Below are 26,756 nucleotides of genomic sequence, written 5' to 3'. Positions count from 1 at the left end.
ACTCTATGAATAAACAGATGTTCAAGCTGTCAACAGGGTACGATTGGACATTGTTTAAAGGGCCCTTTACATGCTCGTTAGCGATGAGATTGCGGGTTAAAAGCACTGCAGATTACCCGATGCATGTATGAAACACTTCCTTCCCAACAATCTGCTAAATCATCGTCCCACGTAAAAGGGACCTTAAGTGTGTAGAGGGGACACACCCTATTGACAAGGAGAATGCTAGAGCCAGTTGTCAGTTTTTTTATGCATTTGCAGAAGGAATAAAAGAGGAACAGCAATGCAAAAAAGGGGGGAAAAAACGTTTCAGAACTGTAATTTTATTGGAATTATTTACTGAAACAGATGTGCCAGGAGAGCCATCAGATTCTCTTAAAACAGGAACCTTTTAGGCAACACTGGTCTTCACCGTGTATACGGCTTAAGGCCCTGTAATTACCATAACACACCTTCACTTTTGCCTGGAGTGTTCCTTTAAGGCTACTTTCACACTTGCGCTTGATCGGATCCGTTCTGAACGGATCCGATCATATTAATGCAGACGGAGGCTCCGTTCAGTACGGATCCGTCTGCATTAATAACTTAGAAAAAATTCTAAGTGTGAAAGTAGCCTGCGCGGATCCGTTCAGACTTTCAATGTAAAGTCAATGGGGGACGGATCCGCTTGAAGATTGAGCCATAGGGTGACATCTTCAAGCGGATCCGTTCCCATTGACTTACATTGTAAGTCTGAACGGATCCGCTCACCTCCGCACGGCCAGGCGGACAGCTGAACGCTGCAAGCAGCGTTCAGCTGTCCGCCTGTCCGTGCGGAGGCGAGCGGAGCGGAGGCTGAACGCCGCCAGACTGATGCAGTCTGAGCGGATCCGCTCCATTCAGACTGCATCAGGGCTGGACGGAGGCGTTCGGGTCCGCTCGTGAGCTCCTTCAAACGGAGCTCACGAACGGACCCATGAACGCTAGTGTGAAAGTAGCCTAAGCTGACTACAGGCATGAAAAAAACTGTCCATCCAACAGGTATCTACCCTATCTAACTCCATCATACACATTGCTCTCAATGCCAGCAAAACAGTCGGGTTATTCCTCTGGCCGGGGTAAAGATAAGCCGTTACCAGATGCCAATAGCAAATCAGTTAAATCGGGGGGGGGGGGGGGGGGGGGATCTCCTGGGTCCCTGAAAGAACCCTCATGCCTTTGGCCAGCTATCGCCGGTCTGTGGTGGTCACTGACCCACAACTCTCGGTCTGGATAGAAGCTGCAAAAAGATTTTCAACTATGTAGTAACAGAAGAGAGGACCGATAGGCACTGGTTGGTGTTCATATAAAAATAACATTAAGAGATAAAACCAAGTGAATAATTAATACAACGTGAGAAAAACCATTAAGATGTGGTAAAGCCTTGCAACGACTGGAACGGACTGCATCCAGATAATAAAAATAACTTAGTGCACACAGATTTCTGACGGATTCAGTGCATCCCTCTACTCATTACTACACATGCAGTCACTTGTAAACTGGACCTCTGGAATGCATTAAAGTCACTAGGTACGGGAGATATTAACCCTACATGCCCAGCATGGGGTTGTCCTCACTCCTCCCAAACAGGAAGCCCCGACACCCATTCAGTTTAATAAAAAATGGAAACTTGATTGGTGGCTCAGACTCTTCAGCTCTGCTACAACCTTCATCCACAGACACAGTGGTAGGACCAGCTCTGCAGGTGCCAGCCATCCGTCCCTTCACTCATCGTCCATCTTCATGAAATGCATTGACAAGACTTGCCAATAGACCCAGGGAACAGGGATCCTGCTGCGCAGGACAGCTCTTTACCCATGGACGTTCCAAAAGAAAGGGGGGAGAACAGTGTGCAGACAACAACTTCAAGTCAGTGCTTTAGCGGCAGGGAGGAAGCGGCGGATTAGGAGCCCAGGAACACAAGACAACAAAAATTATGATGATCCGCTGTAAACTTCGCAGACTCTCTTCCGAAGGAAGCTGCAGAACTCGAACATGGTGGCCGCTAGGCTTTGGTGAATGAGGTAGCGTGGTAACCGACCCTGTTGAAGAAAATGAAGGTGTCTTATAGACGTGTACACGTAATTTATACAATATCAAACGATATCAGAAGTTGCCTATTAATGAATGTAATAAATTAGACAATTAAAGGGGTTGTCCAAAATCCTAATATTAATGGCCTATATTTAGAGTGTCTGACTATCTGCATCCCTTATGCAGATGCTGCAATCAGTCCTTAGTGTTTACTTTGGTCTGTACACCAGGATGACGTCTGCTTAGTAGCGACTGCTCTGTGTATTGCCCCATTTAAGTAGAGCTCCTACAATATGCATGGTATTCAAGAAGCTGCGGCGTCCGCACAATTGCTGCAGCCGTTTTCAAACGGAGTTGCAGAGGTGCCAAGTGTCAGACCCCCACCATTCTGATATTAATGACCTATACTAAGCATAGCCCAGAAATATTATGATCGCTGACAACTGTCAATATTACACACCAATTGTGTAGTATTAGGCTGGGTTCACACGGGCATGTCCGGATGCGTCCCGGTGTACTGCGGCAAACCCGCGCGATTAGGTACGCAATGGCAGTCAGTTTTGACTGCGATTGCGTTCCGATGTTCAGTTTTTATCACGCGGGTGCAATGTGTTTTGCACTCGCGTGATAAAAAACCGACTGTGGTACCCAGACCCGAACTTCTTCACAGAAGTTCAGGTTTGGGTTAGTTGTAGTGTAGATTGCTATTATTTTCCCTTATAACCATGTTATAAGGGAAAATAATACATTCTGAATACAGAATGCTTAGTAGGTGATCAATTGAGGGTTAAAAAATAAATAAAAATTAACTCACCTTCTCCTCTTGATCGCGTAGTTCCCGGTCTCTTCTTTAATGACGAACTACCGGCTAGGACCTGTGGTGACGTCAGATCACATGCTCCAATCACATGGTCCATCACCACGGTGATGGACCATGTGATCTGACGTCACCAAAGGTCCTTTAGCCGACAGCTCATCAGAAGAGACCGGGAACTACGAGATCAAGAGGAGAAGGGGAGTTAATTTTTTTTATTTAGTTTTTAACCCTCACTTGATCACCTACTAAGCATTCTGTATTCAGAATGATATTATTTTCCCTTATAACCATGATATAAGGGAAAATAATACAGTGAATAGACTGTCACCTAGCAACCATGCGTTAAAAAAAAAAAAAAAAAAAAAACGCACCGCATCCGCACTTGCTTGCGGATGCTTGCGATTTTCACTCAGCCCCATTCACTTCTATGGGGACTGCGTTGCGTTATAAACACACAATATAGAGCATGCTGCGATTTTCACGCAACGCATAAGTGATGCGTGAAAATCACAGCTCATGTGCACAGCCCCATAAAAATGAATGGGTCCAGATTCAGTGCGGGTGCAATACGTTCACCTACCGCATTGCACCCGCGCGGAAATCTCGCCCGTGTGAACTCAGCCTTACACTAAGTACTGTTAAAGGGCATCTGTCAGCAGATTTGCACCTATGACACTGGCTGACCTGTTCCATGTCCTCTTGGCAGCTGAAGGCATCTGTGTTGGTCCCATGTACATATGTCCCCGCATTGCTGAGAAAAACAATGTTTTAATATATGCAAATGATCCTCTAGGAGCAATTACACCTAGAGGCTCTGCTCTCTCTGCAACTGCCGTTCCCTCGGCACTTTGATTGACAGTGCCAGGCAGTGAAAACATCATCACGCCTGGCCCCGTCAATCAAAGTAGAGAGGGCGTGGAATTTGCAGAGGGAACAGAACCTCTAGGTGTAATGGCAACTCCCCCATTGCTCCTAGAGTCTCATTTGCATATTTTAAAACATCATTTTCTCAGCATTCCGGACACATATGAACATGGGACCAACACAGATGCCTTCAGCTGCCAAACGCACATGAAACAGGTCACTCAGTTTCATAGGTACAAATCTGCTCTAACAGATGCCCTTTAAACCAACACACCTTATTAGAAACTGCATCAGAAATATTATTTAAAAAAATAAACAGGAACTACCTTCAAATCAGTGTTAAGGATCCATATGAAAGTACAGACAGAAGGATTTCGAGAGCTTTTCAATACTGCAAAACCTCCTGGTCCATTTTCTCCTCTGCAAAAAATAGGTACAGAATAAAATCTACATCATATCTATATATGGTCGTCATCTCTGTATCCAGAACTATCTAGTAGACATCAGTGATGGTTCCATTAGTTGCACCAACATCTATCAGCAAGTTATAGCAAAACCTATTAGTATGGCATAGCGTCCTATGGTGGGACAGGTGACATACATCCAGCTATACTCTGTATATCAACGTAAGTCATCTCTCAAGCGTTGAGTCTTTTTTTGCAGGGTGTGCAGCAACCCCTAGTGGACGTATATGAAAATACTGTATCTGAAACCTACAAGGCAATGTCCATAGAAGGCAATGCAGTGGTATATATTTGTGGTCTCCAGCTGTAGCAAAACTACAACTCCCAGCATGCCCCAAACATCTTTAGGGAACTAAATTTGGCTGGACCTAGTTGTCCATATTTTACACTGACATATGTTATAATAATAGCACAACAGACAACTCACCGCACATATTTTGTCAGCGGAGGTCTGGCGTGGTGTGTCCCTGAAATACCAACTGACAGGTAGCGATCTTTTCTTCTCTCAATTCTTCGTATATTAACAAAATCCCTAAAATACAATTGGGTATTAGTAAGATATCATATCCCATGAAACTACAAGACACATAACTAACAAACGATATCTAACCTGGGGGAGACAACTCCACCGGCTGCTCCCGCAGACACGTCATATGATATAAGGGTGTTATCATCCACACGCTGTAAGATCTAATAAAACATGAAGATGCAGTGTATTTTTAGTAAACAGTGGAAAGATTGCGCCATACATGAATATGGATAAAGAGCGTCCAAAAGCCTTTTGGGGAAAGGGGGGGATGTTTTAATCATATTTTCCCTAGAGACCTCATTACAAGTCTCTAACAGCGAACGCTGACCTGACAAACAGCCACTGTCCGATTCCACAAGACCATCTTTTCAGGTTGCAGGATGACCTCCTGGTACACAACCTCCGCAGGACACTGAATGAGAGCCTAAGAACAAAACAAGAGCATGGTCACCCTCACCTACTGCATTATATGGATAAGATACTAGTGAATCACAAAACCAATACAGTCCAAATGAAATCTCTAATCCTACCTTTAAGATGAAAGTCTTTCCATGAAAAGGTATGTCTAAAGTGTACACAATGTCTCCGACTTCCTAAAATAGAAAGAGAGGAATGGGTTAAATGGGTTGGATGGGTTACAAATCCAATTTTCAAATACATTTGGGAATTTTGATTAAGAGAGGGTTCCGCTGCTCCAGAACTGCATCTGTGCCGAAGAACGTCCAAAGAGAGTGTCTCTAGTGTTGGAGGACTCACCATATCCAAGCATTACATGGACTTAAATGAGCAACTGTGTAATGCCTTATATTACCTGTGGCGGTGCTGCAGGAGAATTAAACTCTTGCTGACAGTTTCACCATAGTTTACACTCAGCTGAGATCTCAGCTCCAAGACTCTCGTGACAATCAAGAAGTAGTTCCTCAATCAAAAGTGACTGCCCAATGTGGACAACCACTTTAGTGCACATCCACATGTCAAACCCGCAGTGTTTTACAGGAGCAGCAAAGTGGATGGGATTTTAAAGGGAACCTGTCACCGGGATTTTGTGTATAGAGCTGAGGACATGGGTTGCTAGATGGCCGCTAGCACATCCGCAATACCCAGTCCCTATAGCACTGTGTGCTTTTATTGTGTAAAATACCCGATTTGATACATATGCAAATTAACCTGAGATGAGTCCTGTCCCTGACTCATCTCACGTACAGGACTCATCTCAGGTTAATTTGCATATGCATCAAATCTTTTTTTTTTACACAATATAAGCACACAGAGCTATGGGGACTGGGTATTGCCGATGTGCTAGCGGCGATCTAGCAACCCATGTCTGTAGCTCTATACCCAAAATCCTGGTGACAGGTTCCCTTTAAGGTGTCTCATCCACACGCTGGGAAAATAAAAAAATAAAAATTAAATTCACCTGTGAAAGTTGGCCTGCGATGCAGATTTTAAATCTGCAGCATGTCAACTTCTGCTGCACATTTCCACCAGACATTTAACACTTTGCAATGGAGAGGGTGAGATTGTGGAAAATCTGCAGCAAAATTCTGATGCAACATGTGGAGTTTGCAGCAGATTTGTTGTGGAAATGCAGTAAAATCTAAGACTCAAAATTCTGCCCTGTGTGGCTGTACCCCTGAAGGCTACAAACACCTTCGGAAGCAATTTTTGTATTATTGAGTTCTATACATTTTGGCTAAAATCATTTTTTGCAAAGTGTCTTTATTAAAAAAAAAAAAAAAAAAAAAAAAAAAAAAAAAAAAAAAAAAAATCGCTGCAGTTTTTGTGATACAGGAGTTAAATTTGAGTCTATTTGCAGACACCTTCAGTTTACTCCAAGTCCCGTCAGATGATGTTCATATAGAGCTCTTATCCCTGATCTCAAACAATCATTATAGCTAAATTGTTATTAGACTGATAAGAATATGGCTTAAAAGGGGTTGTCCCACGAAAAATATTCTACAGTTTTCAAACCAGCACCTGGATCTGAATACTTTTGTAATTGCAAGTAATTCAAAATTTTGCATAGCCACCGAGTTATTCAATTAACCACCTCCCGACCGCCTAACGCGCTGATGCGTCCGGGAGGTGGTTGATTTGTTCCTCCTGGACGCATCGGCGCGTCATCTCGCGATACCCGAGATTTCCTGTGAACGCGCGCACGCAGGCGCGTGCGCTCACAGGAACAGAAGGTAAGCGAGTGGATCTCCAGCCTGCCAGCGGCGATCGCTCGCTGGCAGGCTGGAGAAGTGATTTTTTTTAACCCCTAAAGGTATATTAGACGCTGTTTTGATAACAGCGTCTAATATACCTACTACCTGGTCCTCTGGTGGTCCCTTTTGTTAGAATCGACCACCAGAGGACACAGGTAGGTCAGTGAAGTTGCACCAAACACTACACTCCACCCCCCCCCCGTCACTTATTAACCCCTTATAAACCCCTGATCACCCCCCCTGTCATTGATCACCCCCCCTGTCATTGATCACCCCCCCTGTCATTGATCACCCCCCCTGTCATTGATCACCCCCCCTGTCATTGATCACCCCCCCTGTCATTGATCACCCCCCCTGTCATGCTCCGTTCAGACGTCCGTATGATTTTTACGGATCCACAGATACATGGATCGGATCCGCAAAACACATACGGACGTCTGAATGGAGCCTTACAGGGGGGTGATCAATGACAGGCGGGTGATCACCCATATAGATTCTCTGATCACCCCCTGTCATTGATCACCCCCCTGCAAGGCTCCATTCAGACGTCCGTATGATTTTTACAGATCCATGGATGGAGCCTTACAGGGGGGTGATCATCCCATATACACCCCCTGATCACCCCCTGTCATTGATCACCCCCCTGTAAGGCTCCATTCAGACGTCCGCATGTGTTTTGCGGATCCGATCCATGTATCCATGGATCCGTAAAAATCATGCGGACGTCTGAATGGAGCCTTACAGGGGGTGATCACCCATATACACTCCCTGATCACCCCCTGTCATTGATCACCCCCCTGTAAGGCTCCATTCAGACGTCCGCATGTGTTTTGCGGATCCGATCCATGTATCCATGGATCCGTAAAAATCATGCGGACGTCTGAATGGAGCCTTACCAGGGGGGTGATCACCCATATACACTCCCTGATCACCCCCTGTCATTGATCACCCCCCTGTAAGGCTCCATTCAGACGTCCGCATGCGTTTTGCGGATCCGATCCATGTATCCATGGATCCGTAAAAATCATACGGACGTCTGAATGGAGCCTGACAGGGGGGTGATCAGTGACAGGGGGGTGATCAATGATGGAGGTGATCAGGGAGTCTATATGGGTGATCACCCCCCTGTCATTGATCACCCCCCCTGTAAGGCTCCATTCAGACATTTTTTTGGCTCAAGTTAGCGGAAATATATATTTTTTTTGTTTGTTTTTTCTTACTAAGTCTCATATTCCACTAACTTGTGTCAAAAAATAAAATCTCACATGCACTCACCATACCCCTCACGGAATCCAAATGCGTAAACATTTTTAGACATTTATATTCCAGACTTCTTCTCACGCTTTAGGGCCCCTAAAAAGCCAGGGCAGAATAAATACCCCACATGTGACCCCATTTCGGAAAGAAGACACCCCAAGGTATTCCGTGAGGGGCATATTGAGTCCATGAAAGATTGAAATGTTTGTCCTAAGTTAGCGGAAAGTGAGACTTTGAGAGAAAAAAAACAAAAAAAAAAAAACAAAAAAAAAAAACAATTTCCGCTAACTTATGCAAAAAAATAAAAATTCTATGAACTCGCCAGGCCCCTCATTGAATACCTTGGGGTGTCTTCTTTCCAAAGTGGGGTCACATGTGGGGTATTTATACTGCCCTGGCTTTTTAGGGGCCCTAAAGCGTGAGAAGAAGTCTGGGATCCAAATGTCTAAAAATGCCCTCCTAAAAGGAATTTGGGCACCTTTGCAGCAAAAAAGTGTGACACATCTGGTATCGCCGTACTCAGGAGAAGTTGGGGAATGTGTTTTGGGGTGTCATTTTACATATACCCATGCTGGGTGAGAAAAATATCTTGGTCAAATGCCAACTTTGTATAAAAAAATGGGAAAAGTTGTCTTTTGCCAAGATATTTCTCTCACCCAGCATGGGTATATGTAAAATGACACCCCAAAACACATTCCCCAACTTCTCCTGAGTACGGCGATACCAGATGTGTGACACTTTGTTGCAGCCAAGGTGGGCAAAGGGGCACATATTCCAAAGTGCACCTTTCGGATTTCACCCGTCATTTTTTACACATTTTAATTGCAAAGTTCTTCTCACACATTTGGGCCCCTAAATTGCCAGGGCAGTATAACTACCCCACAAGTGACCCCATTTTGGAAAGAAGACACCCCAAGGTATTCTGTGAGGGGCATGGTGAGTTCCTAGAATTTTTTATTTTTTGTCGCAAGTTAGTGGAATATGAGACTTTGTAAGAAAAAAAGAAAAAAGAAAAATCATCATTTTCCGCTAACTTGTGACAAAAAATAAAAAGTTCTATGAACTCACTATGCCCATCAGCGAATATCTTAGGGTGTCTACTTTCCGAAATGGGGTCATTTGTGGGGTTTTTCTACTGTTTGGGCATTGTAGAACCTCAGGAATCATGACAGGTGCTCAGAAAATCAGAGCTGTTTCAAAAAGCGGAAATTCACATTTTTGTACCATAGTTTGTAAACGCTATAACTTTTACCCAAACCATTTTTTTTTGCCCAAACATTTTTTCTTCATCAAAGACATGTAGAACAATAAATTTGGCGAAAAATTTATATATGGATGTCGTTTTTTTTTGCAAAATTTTACAGCTGAAAGTGAAAAATGTCATTTTTTTGCAAAAAAATCGTTACATTTTGATTAATAACAAAAAAAGTAAAAATGTCAGCAGCAATAAAATACCACCAAATGAAAGCTCCATTAGTGAGAAGAAAAGGAGGTAAAATTCATTTGGGTGGTAAGTTGCATGACCGAGCGATAAACGGTGAAAGTAGTGTAGTGCCGAAGTGTAAAAAGTGCTCTGGTCATGAAGGGGGTTTCAGCTAGCGGGGCTGAAGTGGTTAAATATATCTGTATAGCAAAACCTGCTTAGTTTTTTCTTATTTCTTCGTCCTGCTCACTGAGATGGCCGCACATGCTCAGTTTCATCCTTCAACTGCCTCCTCAGCTGTGATAGGGTGAACGCTGCAGCACAATGGACACGCCCCCTTAGCTGCAGTAGAAAAGACCCTCCCCTTGAGCTGCCAGCTTGATATAAATCTAGCACAGAAATGAATGGGGAGATCTCTGGACCCATGTGAGGTACAGGGCTGGTTCTAGCTTTGTTAGAAAGAGATTGTCATGTACTATGTGATTTACATTAGTCATGGGATAACACCGTTAAATTAAATGTAACTCCTATATCACAAAAACTGCTGAAATTTTTTCATAAAGAACAATTGTAAAAACAATTTTAAGCCCAAAAAGAATTAAATGCAATAATAAAAAAGGTGTTCACAGGATGAGGCAGGTACAGAGGTAGAAGTAACCTCTTCAGGTCAGTAAGGATTGCTATTCCGAGGTGTCCTGAAAGACAAACCAAGGAGACCAGGCAGTAACAAAAGCTTTGTGATTATTCTTCATAAACGCCGTTAGTTCCTCAATTCTCCGGATCTCTTCCACTTTCTGAACCTAAAGCTCAGTGGATGGTGGAGCAGGGGATTTCCATTTCGCTGGGATGCAGGACCTAGCCGCAATTACCAGATGGCGCAAGCATGACCGACTGAGTAAGCTCAAGGGTAAATCCGAAAAGAAATGATAAGAAAAAACCTGGCGTGTTTGGTACAGAAAAAGAGAACATAGTTGCCAAGGTCTTGTGGATTGATTCCCAGAAACGTTTGATTTTGTCACATTGCCAGAAAATATGAAGCAACGAGCCTTGAGATGCTTCACAACACCAGCATAGCGGGGACGTCGTTGGAAACATTTTCTGAAGACGGGTCGGAACATAATACCATCTTGATCGTATTTTTTAGCTGACCTCTTGATATTTACTGGCAATGGAGGATTTATGAGCCAATTGAAACAATTTGGACCATTGGTCGGAAGAGATATCAACTTGCAAATACTGAATCCACTTGCTAGTGTAAGGAGGGAAGTCCGTTTCAGGTAATACTAACGCTTTATACAATTCTGAAAGAGAGTGACGGTATACTCCTGAGCCTATACACGATTTTTCAAATGGTGTAAGGGATCTATCAAGTCCCGGGGATGAGGGGATAGCGGAGAGGAATTGATGTAGGTGCCTAGATCTCCATGGTCTGAGGGCACAGGGCTCAGACAGTCCCGACAATTCAGCATATGTGAACCATCGTCAGGAGGTTCTAAAGAAAGTTGGGGTTGTGGGTGTTTAATATCGATAATCTATCCTCCGGATAGGTCATCTATATCATATCGGCAGGGGTCAAAATCCCAGAAACACCACCTATCACCTGTTTGAAGAGGACGGGTCACTGCAGTGAGCACCGTGTTCTCCTCAAAGCTTACCAACAACAATGCCGTCCACTGGATAGAGACTGTGCTTGCTATTGCAGCACTCACTTAACATAGGCCATTGGACCGATGAACGTGACAGCACAGGACTGGGAAGAGGTCACGGTGCTCACCAGAGTGCAGTGGTCTCTAAACAGCCGATTAGCAGTGGTGCCAGGAGTCAGCCTATCAGCTGTTTAAAGAGACCACGGCACTCCAGTGAGTGCTGCGGACTCCCCACAACTTACCAAGCATAGCGGCTGTGCTGTGCCTAGGCCATGTGACTGATGTCACAGTCACAGGACTGGGAAGAGGTCATGGCACTCACTGGAGCACCGCGGCCTCTTCAAACAGATAAGTAATAATAATAGGGGCCAGGAGTCAGACCCCCACTGATCTGATCTTGAAGATAGGACATCAATATCCAAATTTTGGAAAACTACTTTAAATAAGGTGATGCACCATACCAAGCTCATACAGCAGGGTTTCTACCTACCCACCTATCAGTCATGTTTTCAGGATTTCCTTAGTATTGAGCAGGTGATATAATTGGTGTCCATGCATCAGGACTTACCACAGGTAATTATTCTGTGGGATATTCTCAAAATCCTGAAGGTAGGTGGGTCCCGAGGATCGGAGTTGAGAAACTCTGCCATACAGGCTGCCTCTTCAAATAAATTTCACTGTCAAATTGTAATCATGCATGTAGTCCTAATGGATGGAGAATGCAAGGTGGACAGAGGCAGTGCTGTGAGAAGAAGCACATACTCACGTTGCTCTTTTCAAATTTCCAGTTGACTTCCTGTGCCAGTATCTGCTCCACAATCTCCAAAGCATCTTTTCCTTTCCTCACATACTCTCGTTCTTGGGGAGTAACAGCTTTACGACCCACAGTTTCCTCATCATCATCAAATTCGTTATCTGACCCTGTGGTGACAGAGACAAATGTAATCTAGAAGTCACTGAGCTAGCCTGAGGAAAGGTGTCCATCTAACACAGATTAAGTATAGAAAGGAAGACCTCATTAGATGCTGCCAGTGGCCGAAGGAGAAGACATACATCATGGAAAAGTAACTCACCGGCAAAAGACTCTGGTGGGGAGTAAAACTGTCCTTCAGAGGGCGCTCCTGGGTACAAAAGGGGAGGGCGTAGAACAGCGGCATGTGCTGCCAGATACCCTGAAATAAGGCAATACAGATAATACTCAGATGAGGGGGACGGGTAATTATAGGTTAATCCCTCAACCTTCCCTTTAATTACCCCTTCAAGGTAGTAGCCACTTACATCGCTCTTCCTCTGCTTCTTGTGTCAAAACCTTGAAGTCCAGGAACCATGTTTCCAGCCATGCCAGTACAAAAGATATAATGGGCAGAAGATACCCAAACGCCCCTTTGGACAGTAGCTGAGAAACCAGAAGATGTCTTAAAACATAGGTGTGTATAGAAGTAATAATCTACCCAAAAAAGTTGAGTAACTGTAAATACATGAATTATCTTGTTTTTATCAAGAGTTTGAGTCTGCATCCAGAGCAGCATTAACTAACAGCTAAAATCCCCCAGAATCCCATGCTGACGCAATGAATTCTGAGAAGTGTGGTCTACACACTAGACTACAGTAATGTGATACAAGAGAACTAGCTGTTCTGCTGCACTACAAGAGGCAGTTACGCTGGCGCCCCTAAACGCCATTTACCAAAATGGTCTTTACGCTGGTCTGAAGGCAAGAGGCCATTTTGGGCTTCCCAACTGCCTCAGCTCTGTAGGTTAAGGAGGTGATGGCTGGATCAGGGCACTGCGCTCTATTGCTCGACCCTATGCTCCAAATATTTCACTTCACGTAGCCATCCTGCTGTATTATAGGAGCTCAGGTCATCTGTTAGGGACTTGTCAACAAGTTAGGGTGGGTTCACATCACGTTTCTGCCATTCGTTTAGCAGACGCATCAGACTGGTGCCATACAGTGGCATCCGGTCATCATAAAATTCCATTGTAAAAAAAACTGTATATGTTAACGTATACATTTTTTTATTGGACTGAAGGATACAAAAACGTGATGTGCAACACTTTTTTTACAATGTATCTGTTAAATGGACGTCAAAAACGTTATGTGAACCCACCTTAATGACAGTGCCCAATGCCCAGAAGATAATAAATGCAGTGGATTAAGTAAGGTACTCAAGATTTTAGGTATACGTTTACACCAATTCACCTGATGCCGACTGTAACTCAATCATTCCGACACAAAACAGAAGGTATAAAACTGCCAGGAACACTAGTCACCAAGCTGTGAAAGGGTTTACCCGCCGTGGAGCTATACACAGGATAGGAGCTAGAAGTTTGATTGCTGGTGGTCCCCATCAATCACCACAACAAGGGTCCTGGGCCCCCCTGCATGATGATGTGAAGAGGAGATTGAATGGAGCTGAACTCGAGCAGGAGTTCTGCAGCTCCACTGAAGGTCTATGAGACACGTGAAGACGGCAGAGTACAACTGGCTAGGAACACCTGTATTGGTGATCAGTGGAGGAGGGGGTCAACAGCGGGACCCTCCAGCAAGGACACATTTAATATCACCAATCCTATGGTTAGGTGATAATTATCTGTTGTGTGGCAACCCCTTTAACTACCATAACACTTCATTTCTCGTGTATGAGGCTTCACAGAACTGTGGTCCACTCACCTGTGACATAATCACTTTAACAATCAGAAACGCGCTGGTCACCAGGGTTGTGATCTGGTAAAAGAAGCAAAATGAACTGTTCATTTCTCACCTTTGGGCTGTATGACGTCAACAGATTATCTGACAGATTTTCTGACCAATCATCGGCCAGATCGCCGTTCACACACACAGATCTTTTGTTAAACACACCAACTATTGGTCTGATTGGACAGATAATCTGTTGGGGCAATACAGCCCTACCAAACTTTATCCAACTTGCTATAATCCTGCACCTACAGACAGTCAGTCATGGGAATACAATTACTTAGGCCACATTCACATATGCACTGTGAACTCCAGCAGTCTGCTCCGCCAGAGGGGTTCACCGCGACTGGCACAGCCGGATATCACCGTGCACCGCCAGATACCCATTCACTGTAATGGGATCCGGTCGCATTCCGGCATATATGCTGAATAAAGTGACCGAATCAAAGTGCCGGAGTTCACAACGCAAGTGTGAACCCAGCCTTAACGAGTTTTTCCTGGAGAAGAATACTTATGACCTTATACCTGATCAGTGGAGATCAGCCACCTGCACCGCCGCTGATCAGCATACTGGGCACAATGCCATACATTGTATAGTGGCTGTGCTTGGTATTGCAGACCAGACCCATTCACTTGAATGGGACTAAGCTGTGCCTAGGCTAAGTGATCAATATATAAAACACTAGCAGAATGAACTGGCTTCACATGGGTCTATTTAATTTGTTGTTTGTCTGTGGTTAAAAGATATCCACATAGCTCCCTCATAAAAGTGACCGCCACAGCACCCCCCCCCCCCCCCCTCTCCCCAACAGTGACCTCCACAGCGTGAGCGATAGAGACCTTGGAGCTTATACGGTCATGGGATGCTGCCACATTTGTTCTTTTGCGAATATCTCAAACCGTACATTCTAGAGACTTTTCTAAGCATCCGATTTACCTATGTGCCAAACCTGGGGCAGATCGGGGCTGTCGTTTGGCCTTCATTTTTTACACATTGTAGTGGAGATGCAGAATGAAATAATGACGGAACAAGATCCATAGTTTGTCGGGAGGTAAATGCAGTTTTACATGAATGGTTGTCCATGTAATTAGCATCTCTGACATCTTATGGCCCAAGCTGCCTAAACAGTTGTACGATATAAATGTCATTACCACGACTGCTCCATTTAGGCTACTTTCACACTCTCGTTGGGTGCGGATCCGTTCAGATATACAACAGTCTGCATCCATTCAGAACGGATCTGTTTGTATTATCTTTAACATCGCCAAGATCCGTCTTGAACACCATTGAAAGTCAATGGAGGACGGATCTGTTTTCCATTGTGTCATAGAAAACGGATCCATCCCCATTGACTTACAATGTGTGTCAGAACGGATCCGTTTGGCTCAGTTTCGTCAGACGGACACCAAAACGCTGCAAGCAACGTTTTGGTGTCCGCCTCCAAAGCGGAACGGAGACGGAACGGATGCATTCTGAGCGGATCCTTTTCCATTCAGAATGCATTAGGGCAAAACTGATCCGTTTTGGACCGCTTGTGAGAGCCCTGAACGGATCTAATAAGCGGAAAGCCAAAACGCCAGTGTGAAAGTAGCCTTAGTTGGTAAACTTGGTTTTAGGAGAAATTCAATCACACGCTACACTTCAGTGTATGGTTGTGCAAATCGGGGGATTCAAAATTTACCAGCCGTGTAATTGTAGATGGTGAATAGCTAGGTATGATACTTATTTCCAGAAGGACTTACAGCTATAGCCCACCAGTGTCGAAGTCGTAGGACAGCATAGCCGAGCTGCAGAACAGAGAAGCGGAACACTGCCAGCAGCTGGAAAAAGGAAGCAAATAGAAAATGTCACGGTCGCAGCCTGATAAAGTACATAAAGATAACGCATTACATTCAGCAGGTTACCCAAGTTCTTCATTCAATATTTCTTCAGTTGATAACCATGGACAATACACTGGTTTAATGGGAATACTGCAGAGGGTTTCTAGCACTCAAAGGGGTTGTCTGGGTTTAGAGCTGAAGCCAGACATACCCCCATTTTCACCCCTCTGGCCCCTCATGCTCCTCCTTGCCCTGCGCTGGATCGCGCAGGGCAAAGGCTGTTTGTTTATATATTTTTTAAACTGACCGGATCTTTTGCGGCACCATTAATTATGAATGCGGACTCGTTCATGCGGTTGTCTGAATGTGCCCTAAGAGCCGCGGTGCCCTGCAACTACCCCCTAGAGTGTTACAGGGTTTCTTTAGGGAGGACTTGTCACTCCTCCTGACAAATTATTTTACTCCCCATGCAAGAACACTTTTGGAGCATCTTTTCCTAACTCTATGTTCCTTTATTAATGTATCTGCAACTGAGTGTTACCTGTAGCGGTGCGTCCCTGCATAGGCTAATGCCTCATTCACACAGTCCGTGTTCGGTCAGTGATTTTGAGCCCAAACCAGGTGCGGCTCTGAACACAGAAGAGGAGCAGACATTTCACTTATACCTTATGTCTGTGGAGGCCCCAATCCTGGTTTTGGCTCACAATCACTGACTGGACATCATCAGACTGTGCAGGGACACATTCTTCCCCCCCACGGGTAACACCTAATTGCAGATATGCTAATAAACTTCTAGTAGCAATAACTAAGGAACAGCACAATTGCACAATTTAGAGAGTTGTATGAAAAGATGCTCCAGAACCGTTATTACATGGGAAATGTAAGTAGTTACTACAACCGACAAGTCAGGAGAGGAGGCAGGTCCTCTACAAGCATTAAATGGCATGTTCTAACTACTGCCAAGCTGCCTAACGCTTCTTTGCTCATAGAGCTGAGCTTTTTGCCATCAGCTTTGAGATGACAGCCTGGTCACTAGGGAAAAGAATTAACAACCACCGTCTTAGCAGCCAGTCTGTCTCCGATTATTCACATACACGGCTCAGAGCAGAATTAGCACTGAATTAAAAGGGGTTGTGTCAATTCAGCAAATAGCATTTATCATGTAGAGAAAGTTAATACAAGGCACTTACTAATGTATCGTGATTGTCCATATTGCCTCCTTTGCTGGGTTCATTCATTTTACCATTACATTATGCACTGCACTTTTCCAGGGGTTATAACCACCCTATAATCCAGCAGCGGTGGTCGTGGTTGTACACTATACGGGAAAGTGTACTTATGCACGCACTTTTTCCTACAGAGCGCAAGCATGGCCACCGCTGCTGGATTGTAGGGTGGTCGTAACCCATGGAAAAGAGCAGTGTTTAATGTGATGGAAAAATTAATGAAGCCAGCAAAAGAGGCAATATGGACAATAACAATGCATTAGTAAGTGCCTTGTATTACCTCCCTCTACATGATAAATGCTATTTGCTGAATTGAGACAAACCCTTTATCGGGGAGAAAGGGCAAGGACTTAAACCGTGCCATTTACTGCAGAATTAACTATATTTTGGAGAAATACATTTCAACCGAAGGGCATCTTTAAAGGGTTTTCCCGTCATTAAACATCATGAACCAAAAACAAAAACAAGGTCCAGCAGAGACAACACATCTTTACATGGTATGGCAGCACCTGGTGTTCATAGTGTGTAGCAATCTGCACGTCCACCTAATGACCCAAGTGGTCGTGAACACACATAATGGTAATATCCTTCTGTGGAGAAGCCATTTCTTGCTCTGCAGTGCACAGAGGATCACTATGCAGGAACCTGGCTGCGGGGACAGTGAACGTGCATGGGTGACCAGCCACAGTCAGCTCATTAGGTGGAGGTGCACATTGCTTTACACTCTGAACACCAGGTGGCACCATATTATGTAAGTAAATGTCAAAACTCGTCACTGCATAAGCAGGTAAATGCTCATTTTAAATGTTTACAGAGGGAAACCCCCTATAATAACCCACCATAACAGGGATTACGGCGTACAACTGATTTAAAGGGGTTGTCTCACCTCAGACAATGGGGGCATATCGCTAGGATATATCCCCATTGTCTGATAGGTGCAGGTCGAGAACGGAGCCCCGAAAGTGGTGGAAGGCACACTGCGCATGGGCAGCCGCCCTCCATTAATTTACTAGGAGGCCGCTGAAAATAGCCGGGCGCTGGCTCGGCTATTTCCATCGGGCCCATATAAGTTATTGGGAGCGGTGGCTGGTCATGCGTGATGCGCTCCCATTCACTTCTATGGGGACAGAGCTCGTGGTGGCCTGACCAGAGTCCTCCAGCCACCACTTTGCGGGACTCCATTCCCGATATAGGTGCGGGTCCCACCGCTGGGACCCGCACCTATCAGAGAATGGGAGCAAATCCTATCGATATGTTCCCATTGTCCGAGATGAGAATAACCCTTTAATTACTTGAAAAATAAAATAAAATAAAATGCAACAATATAACTGAACACTGTAGGGTTACAAGTATAGAACATTTATAGGGAATAGTCATAGGTAAAGAAAATACTTGGATCTCTGTCTGGAAGACAGCGCCAACACTTACAAATATGTCAAAAAACGAGTTACTGAACTGGTATTCCACAATCTCCTTTTCCAGGCTGTTCTTAATCCCATCATTAGTCTAAGGGAAAGAAAGAAAACAGTCATTCTTCTGTGGGTACAGTCCCTTAAAAAAGTGTGACATGCCTTACTCCACATCTTATGAGGTCCTACATTAGTTTACTCGCTTTACTGTAAGGTGCCTATGAAGTTCACTGGAGCAATGAGAAGATCAAACGTCAGTAAGACACCTAATAGTCTGGAGGAGAACCTCATCTATTAACCATATAGGAGAGTGTCTGCAAGGAACATCTTTGAGGACTTAGCACGTCCATAAATTACATCAACAGACCATTGATTTGAACAAAAATTGCGTAATGCTTCATTTCTCCTGCGGTGGCACTGCAGGGAAACTGAACACTTGCTGTCAGGCTTGTCCAAAGATCACAGTCAATCGCTGGGGGAACCTTCTGATCAGCTTACTGTCAGAGGCCTTCTACTTTTGAATAGTTCCCCCAACAATAAGATCATGGTTCCTAGGGTACAGGGAGGGGAATGTCTCAATTCTGAAATTAATGTACAATATGTCAGATACCAGCTCTTGCTCTGGTTGACAGAGGGGTCTAGGTGAGGTACCCCTCCACTTACAAATATCTAACAAGGCATTCCTCAACCAGCTGTTGAATACATTTATTTTTGGGAAAACTAGGGGACAACCAATGGGGCTGCCAAGACAGCTCCTGAGATTATTACTCACCTTTCTCCAAGTTCCTGAATGACACATTGCCTACTTGTATAGCAATGCATTCACTCTAAAGACATGTTCACATGGAGTTTTTACTTTAACCCTTATTTTGGCACGCTTGCACGCCAAAATCCACATAGAAATGTTTACACAATGCTTCCCATTGTTCTCAACAGGCAAGCACGTTGCTATTGCAGAAACCGCAGCAGGTGGCCACACAAGGATTAGCCCCATTGAACGGTATAATCCACAAGCAGATTCCGCAGCAGTGAAAACTGAAAACCATGGCAGAAATCCACACTGGATTTTTCGGACATTCTATTCCCATTGCTTTACCATGCTGCAGTGTTACATGGCTTCATATTCAGGGGTCTCAATAAGTGGTACAGAAACCGCTCCTATCCAGTGCATCGGTTCTGATGCAGAATGTTAAATAACACTGGACAGAAAGACGCTGCGTGCTATGTTCTTCTGCCGGTGCTGGACCTGTGCGCTAAGTGCACTACACGGCTATTTGTTGTATCCAGATCCGCAAAAAGAAACCGGATGGGCAAAACTGATATGTGCACACCCAGCTTAAAGGGGTTTTCCAAGACTTTTAGGCCTAATGCACACGACCGTTGTGCGTTTTTCGGTCCGCAAATTGCAGATCTGCAAAACATGGACAATTTGCGGAACGGCACGGACAGCCATTGATATAATTGCCTATTCTTGTCTGCAAAACAGACAATAGGACAGGTTATATTTTTTTTTTGCGGACCACGGAACGGAGCAACGGATGCGCTGTCTGCATCTTTTGCGGCCCCATTGAAGTAAATGGGTCCGCATCCAAGCCGCAAAAACTGCAGCTCGGACGCGGACCAAAACAACGGTCGGGTTCATGAGGCCTTACACTGATGACTTATCTGTGGATAGATCATCAGTATCTGATTGATGGGGGTCGACACCAGAGACCCCTGCTGATCAGCTGTTTGAGAAAGCACCGACACTTGCAGTAGCGCTGCGGCCTTCTCATAGCTTAGTCTAGGCAGTGTGAGGTCACGTTCACCATTCAAATAGCCGAGGCCCAGTTCAGCCCCATTATAGTAAATGGGGCTGAGCTGCGATACCAAATACAGCCACTATACTATGTACGGCGCGGTGCTTGGTGAGCTGAGAGCTACTGCGAGCGCCAGTGCTTTCTCAAACAGCTGATCGGCGGGGGTCCTGGGTGTTGGACCCCCACTGATCAGATATTTATGACCTATCCAGAGGATAAAACTCCTGGAAAACCCCTTTAAGTTATATGGTATCCCGATGAAATCTGTAACGATAGGCATACTGTTTATCACCCAGCTTTCCAAGAAACAAAAAAAATATTCTAACAGAACATGTTCTGTATCTGCCCCTAATCCTGGCTGAAGGTAGAGTCAATACTAACTGTGTTAGTCGCCCTATTAACGAGTGATAGATGGATGGGCACTGTGCCCTCTGCAATCTAAATCCCAGCTTCTACATTTCATACTGATAAATGACCTTATCGGCAACAGGCCAGGAGCAGAAAAGTGAAGCTCATCCATCACAGTCACAGGTAAAACAATAACCTGGACGAGCATCATAGATTGCAAGCTCCTAAGGGCAGACGCACTTGACACTTTAATTTATTGATGCTGGGGCACGTCACATGTCTGTGACTAGGTCCATGCCCCTGGTCGTTCCTGGAAAAATTCCCACCTGGCAGCAAAATTTGGCAGTGCCATTAGACATAAAAAAAATGTGTGAAATGTATATTTATGGCATACTTAGTGCAGGGGATACATGTGTGACAAGAGTGGGCCTTCTCAACTATAGAAATGTCTCACAGAGTCTGGAGTCCGTCTCTTGAAGTGTGAACACCCCCTGTAAGACAAAAACCTGGAGGGAACCTGCAGAGTATAGTGGAAATCACAGCACCTTTACAGCTTTTTGGGCTCACAAATACGGACTTGTGAAAGTGACCTCATTCCGGGCACACACTTAAAAAGAGGACCCGTCACCTCTCCTGACATGTCTGTTTTAGAAAATACTTGCATTCCCCATGTAACAATAATCCTGGAGCATCTCTTCTTATGACTTTACGTTGTGCCATTCCTTTATTACTCCTGCTAGAAGGTATGAATGAATTGCTAGCCGTTTGAAATGAAGGTCCAGATGGGTGTTACCAGTTGGGGGTTGACCCTGCAACATCCAATCGGTGCTGCCAGTGTCAGACTGTGCAAGGACACCCCCCCCCCCCCCCCGCCCACTGGAAACACCCATCTAGACCTTCATTGCAAATGGCTAGCAATTCATTCATAACTTCTAGAAGGAATAATAAAGGGATGACACATTATACAGTCATAAGATTTCATATTACATGGGGATTGCAGGTAATTATGAATACAGAGCTGCCAGGAGAGGTGACAGGTCCTCTTTAAGAAAGAGTCACAATGCTACCAGAACGACAGGGATGATATGTTTAGGGTCCATTCACACGTCCACAAATGGGTCCGCAATTTTGCGGAACGGGTATGGATCCATTAATTTTTGATGGGGCCGCAAAAGATGCGGACAGCACAAAAAAAATAGAACATGTCCTATTCTTGTCCACAGACACGGACAAGAAAAGGCATTTTTATTATGGTTGCGGGCGTGTGAATGAACCCTTAGCCTGATAATAATGTACTCAACAGGTAAGTAGAAGGTAAACTAGGACCAGGAAGTACATACAGATATAGCAGAGCCAAATTTGTCACTTAAAGGGGTATTCCAGTTAGAAAAAGTCATCCTCTATCCACAGGCTAGGTAATAACTGTTAGGTAGTGGTGGTCTTACCGCTGGGACTCTCCCCAATCACGAGAACGGGGACTACCTACTCTATGGAGTCCCCCTGAAATGGAAGGAGATTTTGTTCCCATAGAAATAAATGGAGAGGCGGCGCACATTCCAACCAACTGGCGTAGGTTTTCCCCGTCACATTCTTAAAGCTTGTAAAAGAGCGGGATCTTGACATAGGGGCCACATAAGATGGTGGATTTGGTGATCTCTGTAATGGGGACACCCCTTTGCTTGGTTTTCCTTCCTTTGAGGGATATCTGGCTTTCACTGTGTTGAAGACCCATAACTGGGGCTCCACGGTTATTTTGCACAGCACATTCCGACCAGCCACTTTGTCCATTTCTGGGGGCTCCACAGAATATGGGGGTCCCATTCTCGCATTCAGTGGGGGTCCCAGCAGTAGGACCCCCATGGATCTAACTTAGGCTCCATTCACACGTCCGTAAAGTGTTTTGCGGATCCACGGATCGGCAATGTGCGTTTTTCGGGAACAGAATTGCGGACCCGGAAGTGCAGGTCTGCAATTGCGTATTCGGGCCACACATAAATAGGTCCGCAATCTCGTTCTGCAAAATGCGGAATGAAATTGCGGACGTGTGAATGGGGCCTTAAAGTGGTATTCCAGTTATATCACGTTACCTCCTCTCCATAGGATAGAAAATAACTATTAGATCAGTGCTGATTCCACCGCTCGGACCCCTACCAATCTCACCACTTGATAAGAGGACAACCCCTGTAACATAACACAGTAGGTTTGCCTGCAGTTTGATTCCAGTGACAAATTCAGCTCTGCTACATCAGTAGGAGACTATTTGGTCACATAAACTAAACGTGTCATTTGAAGTACACTACTCACATTGAGCTCAATGATCCACAAAAGAGATACGAAGAGCAGATCGAACGTTACAAAAAGGCAGAATGTCCGGCGCACATCTGAGATCGCCCGGCGCTGCCCCGGCGGAAGGTAGAACTGCGGCGACAGACTCTGGCTCAGAGAAGAGTTGAGGGAGGCGATCGCCGGTAGACTCCTCTCTAGTTCAGACTGCAAGTCCTCAGGGAGTTTACTCATCTTGGCAAGTCAAGGAAACCGTCAGCATCAGAAATGGTCACCGCTTCATCTGTCAGGAGCAACAAAGAGAAGATCTATACATGTGTGCATCAAACCCCAACATCACGGGTTAAAGGGGTTGTACGAGGTTAAAAAAAAAAAAAAAAGAACATGGCTACTTTCTTCCGAAAACACTGCCATCCTTACTGGCTGTCACTGGAAACAGTCAACAATCTTGTTGACCGACACATCCAAGGACTCAATCAGGTCATTATGTGGCCACAAATCCCAACCTGGCCCTGGAAGTAACGACCCACACTTACAGCAGGATACAGTCACCAGATCAGATTATACCCACGGAAAGGGCACATCTGTGATCGGAAAACAGGCGCTAAAACGGGGCGTATTACAGCCGCCTGAGCAAGTCCCATAACGAAGGCGGACAGTTCTTTCTACATCACTGTACAGGGTCTGGTATAAACCGCACATCACCAGATAAAGGCCTGTGTCTAGCATTACTGGGAGATTTCAGCTCTGGAGGCTGGGGAATTGTGAACGCAGCTCTCGACTATAATACAGACTGTAACTTGGAATCCGTAGCAGGACGCATCATGCAATGTATTTAGGAGGTCACTTAGCTTTTTCTGTAGACTAATTCTATATGAAGGGTTTGTCCTACCACCGAGTAGGTGATAAGTGTGTGATTGGTACAGTGCCACCAATCAAACGGATGGGGGCAAAAGTGGTTATGGCAGAACATCCCCTTTAAGTGAGGTGCGTATACCAAGTAAACCCCAGGATATATGGCACAGGGCATGTAAGCATAATGTGTTTGCCTTGTGAAAATCTAGCTTCAAACCTGTTTTCCTTAAAGGGGTTCTCCGGGCTTTTAAATAGGTCATCAATATCAGATCGGAGGGGGTCCGACACCCGGCACCCCCGCCGATCAGCTGTATGAAGCTGAAGTGAAGGCTTCCTGCTTGCCATAGGCACGGCGCCTTCCTTTCATACAGATGATCGGCGGGGGTGCCGGGTCACCGCCGATCTGATAGTGATGACCTATCCTGAGGATACGCCATTTTAAAGCCCAAGAACCCATTTAAAGGGGCTGTCCCATTAAACACACTTATCATAGGTGATGGGAAAGTGATCAGTCTGACTGCTGGGGGCCCCAACGGTCAAGAGAACGCGCCTCCCCTTCCCCTGTATTACTGGAGAGGTAAGTTCTTCTCCGGGGACTGCTGGCGATGTTAGAGCACAGCGCTAAACTATCTCCAGAAGTCCCATAGAGCAGAAGCAAACACGTGTGATCACTGCTCCATTCAAACGAGGGAACATGGGGCCCCGGCGAGACAACCCATGGAACTGCATTGGAGTGCAGCTGCTGAAGGCCCTGAGATTGCACCTGTTCCTGAAGTGACTGCAGATGGAGGGGCACGTGACAGGAGAGGTCATCCAGCCTCCTCCACAGTAACGCACTGCCCCTCCATCTCCAGTAATCCTATGGACTGGAGGGAATAGTCGGAAAAATATTCGTCAGCAGCATTCACTGGTTTCCCATAGCGACAAATTGGACAACCCCTTTAAAGGCCCATAAACTTCAGATTAGTGTAGAGGCAACTTCCCCATTAAAGCCTCATGCACACAATGGTAATTATGGTCTGCACCCGATCCGCATTTTGTTTTGCGTGTCAGGTGCGGACCCATTCACTTCAATGGAGCCGCAAAAGATGCGGACAGCACTCGGTGTACTGTCCGCATCCGTATGTCCGTTCCGTGGCATCCGCATTACGGACAAGGATAGGGCTGTTCTACTATGGCCCAGACGTTCCGCTAAAATACAAAACACGGCCAGTATCCGTGTTTTGCAGACCGCAATGCACGAGCCCTAACACACAGACTTGGCTGGGTGGTGCACCCTCATCACGGGTGACCCGACCCCGAGAGCTGCACTTACTACCACATGTCGGAGTATCAGTGCCGCTCTGGTTCAGAAGAGGCAGCAGCGTCACCCCTAGAGCTCAGGAAACGTGTGTAATTTGTGTATCAAATCCTTGTTTCGTTTAAGTCTCTGCTTGCTGTCAGTGAATGGAATCCTAACAGTTCCTTATCCGCCCGGGTCAAGTGATGACCGCACTGGTGCACCGCTCTCTAGTAACTGCCCCGTGATAAGCGGGGTCACCACATAACTGGGATGGATATTATTTCAGACTACTGTAAGTAGTTCCCATTCACTGACAGCAAACAGAGATCTTGAAACACAAAGATTTGAAAAACAAGGTATATGGTAAAACCTCCGATACATTTTCAGGACAGCTGCAGGATTTAGGAAGCCTTACCACAAAGAGAACCAGGGCTCACTGTGGAGAAGGCAGATCATATCACGACACTGGGGAATCCCTTCCCTATCGTACATGCAATAGAACATCTGGCTCATCCTTTTACCTCTGCCGATATACCGTTAAGGGCGTTAAGTCAGTGGTCTCTCCCATACATACGTTCTGTCGCTCCGATACTTTCTATCCTTCACCGCTCGAACACAACAACCCGGAAGTAAGGGGAGGCGGAAGATGCAGGAGTGTCACATGATCTGGGCATAGCCCCTCCTCCTGGTAGGCGGATAAATCCACGTGACTCCTTATTTGGGGGGGGGTTCGGCTTCACAGTGATCTGGCGGGTAGGCGTTGCTTACGGTGATACTGACGGTAGACCCTTCCCCTGAATGGGCGTGGCTTAGTGGTGATACAGTGTGAATGTCTCCTCCTCCTGGCAGTTGAGGGCTAGTGCCTGGCATAGGGTTATGTGTGTCTGTGTGTGGTGGAGGCAGATTGGTAAATCATATGTGGAGTCTTAGCAAAATGTTAGTGGCCAAATAATAGCCCTAAAGTTGTCAGCAGTCCTGAATGTAACGTGTGTAGGCGTGGGCCGTGTTCACACATGAGGATTTAGGTGTAAACTGACCATTATAGAACACTAACACCATGATCTGCATTATAGTCCCCATATTGGAATGCTACTTACCGTATAGCTGTCCGTCGCTTATTTTTGCTAAAAAACACTTTTATTCCATATGTTAATTCGGTTCTGAAGGTGCCCAGGGCAGCGTTCAAGTGGCTGGTGCCCAGGCCCCTCGTTGCTTTTCATATGAAACTCCTCCCCTTTCATCCCTCTGGCCTGCCCTAGATTCTTCAGAAATCCAGCGCCATTCACAAGATTCGCCGCTCCTGCGCACTTCATTCCCCATTATGGGCAGAGGCACAAGGCCGGAGTTCTATGGACGGGCTGGTACATGCGCATTAAAAGCTCTTGTGCCTCTGCCCATAATGGGGAATGAAGTACGGAGGCGCGGCGAATCTTGTGAATGGCGCTGGCGCTGGATTTCTGATGAACCTAGGGCGGGCCAGAGGGGTGAAAGGGGAGGGGTTTCATATGAAAAGCGACGAGGGGCCTGGGCACCGACCACTTGAACGCTGCCCCTGGGCACCTTCAGAACCTAATTAACATATCGAATAAAAGTGTTTTTTAGCGAAAATAAGCGACGGACAGCTATACGGTAAGTAGCATTCCAATATGGGGACTATAATGCAGATCATGGTGTTATGTTCTATAATGGTCAGTTTAGGTGTAAGACTCCCTTTCATTGTAGTCACACGGTTAATCTGGGGACGCACGTGCGAAAATCCATTCGACTTGTCGCG

General features: G+C 45.5%; 1 protein-coding gene across 2 annotated transcripts; it reads right to left on the bottom strand.

Moving 5' to 3' along the window:
• Window positions 1-895: 895 nt before the first annotated feature.
• On the bottom strand, window positions 896-25,626 carry STARD3 (StAR related lipid transfer domain containing 3). Of its 2 annotated transcripts, none has more exons than XM_044296939.1 (14): window positions 25,557-25,626; window positions 22,867-23,128; window positions 18,435-18,512; window positions 15,703-15,780; window positions 13,936-13,989; window positions 12,541-12,658; window positions 12,336-12,434; window positions 12,029-12,183; window positions 5,257-5,319; window positions 5,055-5,150; window positions 4,808-4,887; window positions 4,625-4,729; window positions 4,060-4,153; window positions 896-2,060 (listed from the first exon to the last, which is right to left on the bottom strand). In XM_044296939.1, the coding sequence occupies exons 2-14, from the start codon at window positions 23,077-23,079 to the stop codon at window positions 1,953-1,955; spliced, it is 1,341 nt and encodes a 446-aa protein (XP_044152874.1). In that variant the 5' UTR covers window positions 23,080-23,128; window positions 25,557-25,626; the 3' UTR covers window positions 896-1,952. The 2 variants fall into 2 exon arrangements, with proteins under 2 accessions (XP_044152874.1, XP_044152872.1); XM_044296937.1 differs by having other exon boundaries at window positions 25,504-25,616.
• Window positions 25,627-26,756: the final 1,130 nt, after the last annotated feature.

The sequence above is a fragment of the Bufo gargarizans genome, chromosome 6 (genome assembly GCF_014858855.1).
Source record: "Bufo gargarizans isolate SCDJY-AF-19 chromosome 6, ASM1485885v1, whole genome shotgun sequence".
NCBI lineage: Eukaryota > Metazoa > Chordata > Amphibia > Anura > Bufonidae > Bufo > Bufo gargarizans.
This window is presented reverse-complemented; position numbering and strand designations above follow the sequence as displayed.

Coding starts and splice junctions, on each gene's coding strand:
- STARD3 (XM_044296939.1), bottom strand. CDS start 23,079: ATGAGTAAACTCCCTGAGGACTTGCAGTCTGAACTAGAGAGGAGTCTA. Junction 13,990..15,702: donor GACACTGGTGGGCTATAGCT/GTAAGTCCTTCT, acceptor TTCTTTTACCAG/ATCACAACCCTGGTGACCAG. Junction 5,320..12,028: donor GGAAATTTGAAAAGAGCAAC/GTGAGTATGTGC, acceptor TTTCTATTTTAG/GAAGTCGGAGACATTGTGTA.